Here is a 9843-nt window from a genome sequence, read left to right on the forward strand (position 1 = left end):
CAAGTGATTGAAAACAATCACTCAAGAAATACCAGAAATAAATGACATCATCGAACTCATTGATTAAGAATTAAGTATTAACATGCTCTTGGCCTAAAAATTGAAATTGCAATTAGAAAGTTGAGGTGTATATAGAGCAGGCCAAAACAAAAGGGAAAAAGTCCTCCATTGGTTGGCAATTTTCCTTTCACTTGTGATGAACGCTCCAATATCCTCATTAACCTATTAGCTATTTGGTACTTGCCAAATCTAGTGACAGGTTCTTGAGATTTTCGTAAAAAACAAAACAACAAGAACAAACTATTAGTGAGTGACTAGTGACGGTCATCTTGGTGTTTTCACAAAAGTCTCCTTTCCATTCCCACATATAATTTTCACTCTTTCTTTTCTCCAAATGAAAATGGATTTCATCTTCATTTCAATTTATGAACAAGAAAGAGAGTTTGGGGAATCTGTGGCATCGTCAGCTTAGAATGGACGTTTCCTAAATGAAAATTGAAAGAGATTCATTTGGAGTGTAATGTTGATTGATATATGGGTTGGTGTATGTGTGTTACTAAGGGACCCCTCGACATTCACATAAAGCTCCCATCCTTTTTGTCACACTGGGACCATTCTCCCACTGGTAGTGCTAGCTCAATGCTCATCTACCTCAGCCTCACTTATAAATTTATCTCAAATATTAGTCTGGTTAGTCTTGTATAGAATCATTGATTGGAAATTGGATGTGAGTTTTGGGGAATCTTGATCAACATAGTTAATAAACTGGCAGTATCTTCTGCAAAATTCTTGGTACATCATATGAAGAGAAATTCACTTGGGAAATTAAGGTCCAAGTTAATTGAGCATTTGAGCTAAAAACAATATGCAGGTCAAAATCCAATCCAAGCACTGGTATCTGATTCTTCTCAATCATTTCCTTCATTCTTATATCTTCTTGGAATGGATTTCTAGTAAACAAGCTTCCTCACATAATCGTCCTCTCAAACAACTTTGTTTTGAATTATGAGAAGCCTAGCAACTGGAATTATCAACTAATGTTAATCCTATTTTGATTTACATGATTATTCTTTTGATATCATACATTGAGTCACAGACTAGCTTCATCTAGTATAAACAGCTTCAGTAATGACTTTTTCCTTTGCGTATGATGATAAGATTAGTTTTGACCTAATACCTATCATGATTGATTCCTTATGGTCGTAGCTTACTAGAGTGCCCCTGCTTGAGTAATACCTGAGAAAAATAGAACAGCTTATATAGAAACTGATCTAGTTCATCTGAAATAACTAACAAAGCTTGCGAAACTCATGATCATAAGAAGAATTGTAATGTAGAATCTTGCGTACGTACGTATGCGCTCTTAATTTTTTTTTGACCGAAAGACAGTATTTATTTCATATTTGCAAAGAAGCTAGAAATATAAGACATTCAACTACACCATCATAATTTCTATAAATAAAAAATAAATAAATAAATAAATAATAAAAAAAACTACATCGTCATAACTAAGACACCCTAATAATAATGCAGAACAATAGTAGAACCAATAATACTCAAAACAAGGCTTTAAGTCTCCTTCTCTGAAAACCAACAAGGTCCTTTCATCATCACCAATATTATTCTAAGTTCTAACATATTGCTTTTACATCATCATCATTATTATTATAGAGCGCTAGGACATAAAACAAAAGGGAGAGTACATTATAGACTACTTTGGAGATCAGCTTATTTATGCTTCCTGGACCCTTTCAATTTCTCTGGATCTCTGGAACTTCCAACTGCATATCCTCTATATTCAAATCAACAACATAATGATTTTAGTATCTCTGATTTCTCTCGGTAGGTCATTTTAGACTCTAAGGAGTTATAAATAATTTAGGCCATTTCTCTTTCGGCTTGATTAAAAATACAACCAAATCTTCAACATCAGAACTGCAAAGATCTGCTGTGATTTTTCTATACAGAGTCAATAGCCCTCCCAGTGGTTCTTGCTTTCACAATAATGCAAGGTATGGGAAAATAACCTTATTCAACTATAAAAGCGTACATATTACTTTGAACACAAGTGTAATGTAATTAACTAAAAGCTTAGGCAAATGGGAATTGGGAGCTCATTGTTTTTGTTGCTTTCAAGGTAATGCTGGGGTTTCGGGTGTCATACCAGTCCCATGCTTCCTGCTGAGGATTGGAAAGCTTTTCCCACTTGTGGATTTTCTAAATTAATTTCCCATCTTTTTTACAATTCTTATTTTGGATTTATGGGTAACTTTGTTTCGGATATCCCCCACAAATCCAAAACATATTTGATAATATAACGTAGGACTGTCATGCCTTAAGAAATTGTGATTCAAATTCCAATATAGCTAAGCAGCATCTACAATGAGGGCGCACGGCAGAAGTCATAGAAATTTGATTAGATCTGCTTTTGTAATATATATTTGCTTTCAACTGTGACAGCTTAAGAATCATAATTTCCTCCATCACAACGATGCCTACATTATGGACTTGTCTTACCAGGACTCAACAAAGTTTTTGACATGGCGTTATTTTTACATAGTATTGGGCCATTGGCACATGCTGACACTAGAATTTGTTCTATTAGCTAGGGTTTTGATAGAGAGACGAATTCAATGAACACGAAAAATATAGTTTGGATAGGCTAACACAATTCACATAAGAAAAAGAAATGAATGAACTATCTCACTCCACCCATCTTATATATAAATGATATCAATTTCACTTCTTGATGTCATTGTGTTAGTAATATCAAATAATCAACATGTCCATTGATGAAATGTAAGAAAAGTTATTATGTTGAGCATTTTTTTTGAATGGGCCGGACTCGACTCGTACTACTATCGTTAAGTCTTAGTTAAATTACAAAATACAAAAGGGGACGTAAAGTCTAAACCTCATGTTACAATACGCATAATGAAAACATCCTAAAATTTTATCAAGATTCTCCACAAAGTTTATGTATTCTAAACCATTCTAACAAGCATCAATTAGCATGCAAAGCGTTATGGTGATGTTGCGGAATTGATAACGTTGGAATCCACCACCAATAGACTTGAATCCAGAAGCTTGGTTTTCTTGAATCCACAAAATAATCTGGAATCCACTAAAAGAGTTGAGAAAATATCAAAGGTTTTATTAATATGAAAGATTACGATTACAACTGATTAAGGGTCTTTATATAGGAAAATAAACCCTAGGGCAACTAACAACCAAGCCTAAAAGCCCATAGATTACAAAGAAAACTAAATCCAAAACAAACTTAGAAAAATAAAACATTGGAACAAGTAAATCTGCGTTTTGAGGCCCAAAATGGACTCGGATGGCCGAAAAAGCCCATACGTCAGGGCAAAGCACCGTGTTTGATTTGTATTGCCGTTCTGCTTCTGAAAATGTATCATAATTAGCAATCGGACACAAAATGTCAAATCTGAATCAAACCGGGTTTGGACTTGCAACGATCAATCTGTTCTTCAATTTTTATCGCCATATGTTCCACATCATATGATGTAGAGAACTTCATGTTCTGACTTATTGCATCGATGTGGTGCTGATTGTGAAGAATTAATTAGATGAGGTGGCATAATTCTATTGGTCCTACATATGTGCACCAATCTGAATAATCAAAGTGAAATCTAAGTCAAGAAGGATTGGTTGAACGAAGCAATATAAAAGCCCTATGTTATCATCTATATGCCTCTCTTCCTCTCCTCCTCCCCATTCTTTTAGTATTTTTCTTATTATCATGTTTCATTAGGTTTTTCTTAGTTAGGAGGCTTTTGAAGCCTCTAGACATGATCCATAACATGTTTTGAGATTCAATTTGTTGTCTGATTAATAACATTAATGTTTTGTTTATCGATTTTCCATTGATGAATTCTTTGTGTGTACGTGCATGTGCTTTAGAGTCGGTAAACAAAACCTCAATGTTATTAATCGAAAAACAAATTGAATCTCAAAATATGTTATGGATCATGTCTAGCGCTTCAAAAGCCCCTAACTAAGAAAAACCTAATGAAACATGATAATAAGAAAAACGCAGAAGAATGGGAAGATGAGAGGAAGAGAGGCATAGATGATATATAGCATAGGGCTTTTATATTGCTTCGTTCAACCAATCCTTTTTTACTTAGGTTTCCTTTGAATATTCTAATTGGTGCACATATGTAGGACCAATAGAATTATACCACGTCATTTAATTCTTCACATTCAGCACCACATCGATGCAATAAATCAGAACATGAAGTATAAACTCGTCGATGGGCTTCTCGGTGTGATTTGGGGTTCGAAACACAAATTCTCGTCAAAATTCAAATTCATACGCATATTGACCTTCCGTCAGTAAATAGGCCATAACTCTCTATAAAAATGATATTCACAAACCGTAAAATGCTATGGAAAGAAGATATCCATAGTTTTCCATCGATACAAGCTAGGCTCATCATCCAGTTCGTTTTAAGCTGTCCTCAATGTTCTATTGAAGTCAGCTGAGCTGCAGAGGCAGATTTCTGGATTTTGTTTTTCAATTTCTCTTTTCCTTCTTTTCTTTTTATATGTTTCGAGATATCTAGAAAAAAATAAACAAAGTAAAAATAACTAGAAAAACACACAAAACAACCAAAAAAGTTATTGAGGAATTCGATATAGATAATGTATAGTTATGCTCTTATCAATATGTGTTGGGCAAACATTTAGGTCCAATATCAGTTGGGTGCGTATGCCAGTTAATAGCAGCCATCTCTTGTCTATCAACTTGTTATCAGTATAACATCTTCTTGTCTCGAGCTATCTTGTTTGAATTATAGAGGACCATTAATTAGTTTCAATTTTGTTCTTCGTACAAGAATATGCAAATGCATTGTTGCTTTAAAGAAAATCATTGCTCAACAGATTCATAAAACTCTTGGGAACAACCGAACAAGGTTTGAGTTTCATTAGGAAATCCGTGGAGATAGGTAGTGGTAAAACTAATGCATCATAGCCGAAAAACAAATGCCATATCCAGTGGGCTGATTTATTTGCAATAAAATTGTCTTGCATGGATGAATTAGGTTAATCGATCATGAAGCAAGTTCAGATAATATTGGTCACACTAGCATTCCATCCAGAAGATGTGGAAGGAGATATTCTTCAATACTGCTTCATGGCTTGTATCATAGGAGGGTATCCAAGCTTTTCAACTGGCCCAAAATAAAACGATCAGTGAATCAGCCTTGTGAAAAACTATATCTAGCTAATCAACACAAGAGTAACCACACAGTACAAGAAAGTATCAGAACAAATAGAATGACCCACACTAAAGGCATATTAGACACCTGAACTTCTTTCTTTGTGAGCTACTATTGGGGAAAATATCATGGCAAGCTTTCCAAGCAATAACATGACCCCTCGAACAGCCTTCACATGGAGTATTATAACAGATAGTGTAGGATTCCATGAAGAAAATATATGGCAGCAGAGCCTGTGAACCCTAGGGACCAGCGCTCTTACCACAGTGGCAAAGCACAATGCTATCTTCATCGATATAGGTCCCCTCCATGGCTGCTTGAACCTCTTGGAAAGAGACCCAGGAAAACCTTACACATTTACATGATCAAGCTAAAAGATAAAAGACTCATGGGACCTGGACTCATCACCTCATGAATTATGCTCCATGAGTTATTGTGGACCAGTAAATTGGGCTATCAGGGAATCAAGTTCTGGTCCTGAACGTTAAGAGCTCCCCACGTATTTGGAAACCAGTGGAGCAACCTGGGACCATTGGAGCTCCCGTAACATCTTTATGTTCATTCAACTATTTGTGAGTCTAATTAACTATGGCTACCTGAATGTTTCTGAGTTTTGGCTTCATACAAATTAATGAAGACAATGCACTTGAGTTATGCTATTAGCTAGTTATCCCCAAGAACCAAATTGTTTTCAGCACCTCTCATAATTCAACCTGGGTAAATTTGCAGCTTGAATATATATGTAGTAACTGTGGAAGGGATATAAAATGAAGGTGCCAGATTGGGCACATAATTAAACTGTCCAATATTATCCATTATATTTCCATTACAAAAGAGTTGCTTTGCTTCTGAATGAGCTAGAAGCAACTGCACTGCACACATGCCATGGGAACCTTCTCCAGATAGAAAATTAAAAGACTACTCACACCATCTGTGAACACCACACTAAATAAAAGAGAAAGCGAGAGAGAGAGAAAGAGTGATAATTCTTGAATAATTTGAATCACTTGAATCATCTTTGAATATCTCTAGCTAGCTAGCTAGGTTGCTTCATTTGTACTCCAAGATCATGTTGTTCTCTGGAGCCAAGCCAACACAAGCTCTGAGTATGTTCTCAAGCATTGCCCTCTGCTTTGAGAGTGCATTCACCACTGGTGTACCTGGTGGAACCTGTTTTCAACAACACACCACCCCTATTAATATGGGCATATTTCTACAAGTTTTGGTCACATGTTATTTCTATATAAAATGGTTATTAATCACTCGTTCATGATTCTCATGACAATGTCAATAGATCCACCCCCTGTCCTCACTCATGTGAAGCGGCTATATAATGGTTTCATTCATTAGGAGAATTGAATATCACATCAACTAGTCCCCCTATCCTGGATTAATTTTCCCCTTTCATTTATGGAATCCTCTAAATAACACTAAATTTCAGGAACATAGTCACAGAGAGCTACTGAGGTATATATATAAACCATTAAAATCACTCATATCAGCAAGTGGGAAGAGAATAAATAGTGGACTTACAAGAGGTGCCTTGGTGAGGTAACTTAGAATAGTAGCCACAGGGTGGAAAGAGTGGAACTTTGCCTGTAACATAAAGAGTCATAAAATTTAGGTCAGTATTGTTATGAATTTGATACAAAGTTGGGAACAATGTAATATGTAAATCATTGACTTTTGAGTATCGATCATACCTCAGCTTCAGATTTGAGCTGGATACGAGTGCTCAGCTCAGCAAGCAGAACCAAATCCAGAATGATAGGAGCAGCCAAGAGGGAGTCCTCACAGGTGTTGTGCATCACAATGGTGTTCCTCCCACCCAAGAATATCTCAGATGTGTACTCATCCATAGCTCTCTTGCTATCAGCCACATAGGGCACATACTTGATCACCACAACGTGATCAGGGTGCTCACCAGGCTCGAAGAGGATGCCATTGCTCGACACCATATCATCCACAACATTGCTCTTGGAAATTTCCTTGGACCTGAAGGTTTGCGGAGCTGAAAGGTTCATACCATCATTGTTTCCAAGATGGTTGTAGCTCACAATTGATGTTGGCTTGATACCAGCTCCAACTAGGAAATCAACCAGAACAGATTTCATTTTGGTCTGACCACTCTTAAAGTCATCCCCACCGATCAAAGTATTCCTCCTAATAGCCAAATCAATGAGCCCTGCACCCAAAAAATCATTAGCAATGAAATTACAGTAGAAGTTTTAATTTTTGTATAAAAGGCTATCAAAAGATCACAAGGGTAACTCGCTGGTTAGCTGGCCTACCTGGGACAAATGTGTTTTGTGGGCTTCCATTGATGAAAGGGACATTTTCCATCACACAAGCTATGGCATACAAGGTGGAAGGGGATATCTCAGCTTCATTCTTCTCCACTGAACCCAAAAGGTTCTCAACGGTGTCGTTTAGCCCCTCAATCACACTACTGTACCTCTCAGTGTTGGCAGTCCAAAGCACGACCACCTTGTCCACTTTGTTCTTCTCCTTGAACTCTCTAATTCACCACAAAAAGTAAACCATATATTAGAACAAAGCAAGTACCTTTCATAAAAAAGGTCCACTTATTAACACTACGGGGGTTGTACAAGTTACTTGTACATGATCAAACTGTTTCTTTAAAGTGATTAGCATTGATTTAGACTCTTTAGTACCTAATGTCTTTGATGATCTGTTGGACTTGTTCCTGCTTAGTACCCTTGATCACGTTGTTTGCACGCGAACCTTGATTAGCAGCAATGAAATCAGGGTCATAGATTCCAGGGAGTGGGATCATCGACTCCATGTAAGGCCTGAGCTGCTTTTGCAGATCAATGTCCAGGACTCTAGCCCTGGCCATAGCATCAGCTAAGTTCATGTCACTGATGTCCCAACCCCCAAACACAATGTCATCAGGGTTCACCTGCATACCCAATTTCATTCAATTATCAATTAACTATTTTATTAACTCAACTAAGCAAGTAGGTTATGAATTTAATGATGATTATTAGTTTATTACCATGGGAAGAAGGCTCTTGAATGGAGCATAAATCTCTTCCCCATTGAAAGACCCAACACGAATCGACGAGGCTTGTGTGAGTGAGCCAAAGTAATTGGCCTGTTGCACCTTGTCCTTGGTTGCCCAAGAGATTCCTCTGAAAATTCACATAACCCATATCTTGGACTTAATTAAATATTCACATAGAGACAAACAACTCAGCTGAAGCTGAAACCCTGAACGATATTCAAAAAAAATTAAAACAACCAATGAAATCAAATCCAGGTGGAAGATGACGAAATCGATACTCACTCTCTGTTAGCAATCACACCAGCAGTGAGGGTTGAGCCATTGTTTCCACCCCATCCCACAAGCATTACCCTGTTAATCACAAACCCAAATTACATAACTAATCATTTCGATTTCGTCAAAGAAAGAAACGAAAAAAAATTTCATGAACTGGGTGCAAATACAAACCCTAATTTGGGGACATGCACATCAGTCTTGAATTCGTATTTCACAGACTTGGGCTTAACAATCCACTGATAAGTACCCTTCCTGTTCTCATGAACAAGCTCAGTGGTCTCGTAGGTGTACACAGAATGAATCTCATTCTCAGTGTACTCTACGTTAGGGGACTCGACCTTAAAGCTCTCAATGAACATCTTCTTTTCTGGTTTGTTTTCGCCGGAAAAATGAAAATCTCGCTCTCTCTCTCTCTCTGGGAATGCTACTACTGCCTCTCAATCTCAATCTGCTCTTTCACCTTAGCTCGAGGGCGACGTATTTATAGGGGTGGAGACGCCGCAGCAGCTACACGTGGCGCGACCTCGTGGCCCGTAGTGCCCCTGTATTATTGGCCTTTTGGGTTTAGAGAAGCCTGACCATGCAAAAAACCTAGAAACCCAGATAAAGATTTAATGGAAAATTAAAATGTAGAGGTTGGCACGTGAGAAGGGTTAGCCGCAGCAACCGGTTACGTACACGCGGCGGGATCTGACGAGCCCCAGTTGGATCCACGGTGGAGGAAGGTGCTAGAAAACGGTGGTGACTCGTGAAAGAACTGTCAGCGACGCGCAGTGAGAAGCGTGGGAGTGACACGGTGGAAATGGGTCCGTTCGGTTTGGGGTGATTGGGCATGAGATGAATACGTGGCTTTTTTCGAGTGACACGTAACTGGTGGTGGCAAGGGTGAATTGTAAACTTGTTCAGGTGGCTTTTGTTTATTTATTTATTTTCGCATAAAAATGGAAACATTTTTGTGACAGAAATGGAAAACTCTGTTTTATAATCTAGGGTGGAGGAAGGTGCTAGAAAATTGGTTTTTTTTTTTTTTTTTTTTTTTTTTGAGAGGAACTTGAGGACCCATGCTAACCGGGCTAGCTCCTCAGTTAGAAAATGGTTTCTTTAGGTGAAGTAGAGAAGGCTAGAATTTAAAAATTAAAAATGTGATAGACATTCAAATTTTGAATATTAATTATCCACATTCACAAAGAAAAATATTAATTATCTTGCTTTGCCCTTTGGAGTTGGAACTGTATATGAACATTGAAAAGAGATAGATAATGGGTTTGCAAATCCCTCATTTTAATTGTCAAG

At 37.4% G+C, this 9843-nt stretch overlaps 1 protein-coding gene across 1 annotated transcript; it reads right to left on the minus strand.

The window, feature by feature from the left end:
- Positions 1-6042: 6042 nt before the first annotated feature.
- Positions 6043-9018, minus strand: LOC101303741 (inositol-3-phosphate synthase-like). The gene is made up of 8 exons (XM_004288176.1): positions 8722-9018; positions 8557-8625; positions 8266-8401; positions 7922-8169; positions 7538-7764; positions 6950-7431; positions 6780-6842; positions 6043-6416 (listed from the first exon to the last, which is right to left on the minus strand). Exons 1-8 carry the CDS (start codon positions 8907-8909, stop codon positions 6297-6299), a joined length of 1533 nt encoding a protein of 510 aa, XP_004288224.1. The 5' UTR covers positions 8910-9018; the 3' UTR covers positions 6043-6296.
- Between the last annotated feature and the right edge of the window lie 825 nt (positions 9019-9843).

The sequence above is a fragment of the Fragaria vesca genome, linkage group LG1 (genome assembly GCF_000184155.1).
Source record: "Fragaria vesca subsp. vesca linkage group LG1, FraVesHawaii_1.0, whole genome shotgun sequence".
Classification (NCBI taxonomy): domain Eukaryota; kingdom Viridiplantae; phylum Streptophyta; class Magnoliopsida; order Rosales; family Rosaceae; genus Fragaria; species Fragaria vesca.

Bases quoted from the DNA above. Each gene is read 5' to 3' on its own strand.
- LOC101303741 (XM_004288176.1), bottom strand. From the start codon at position 8,909: ATGTTCATTGAGAGCTTTAAGGTCGAGTCCCCTAACGTAGAGTACACT. The intron at 8,402-8,556 runs GTGAGTATCGAT...GTGAATTTTCAG, and splicing joins GGTGTGATTGCTAACAGAGA to AGGAATCTCTTGGGCAACCA. The intron at 6,843-6,949 runs GTATGATCGATA...TTTATGTTACAG, and splicing joins AGCTCAAATCTGAAGCTGAG to GCAAAGTTCCACTCTTTCCA.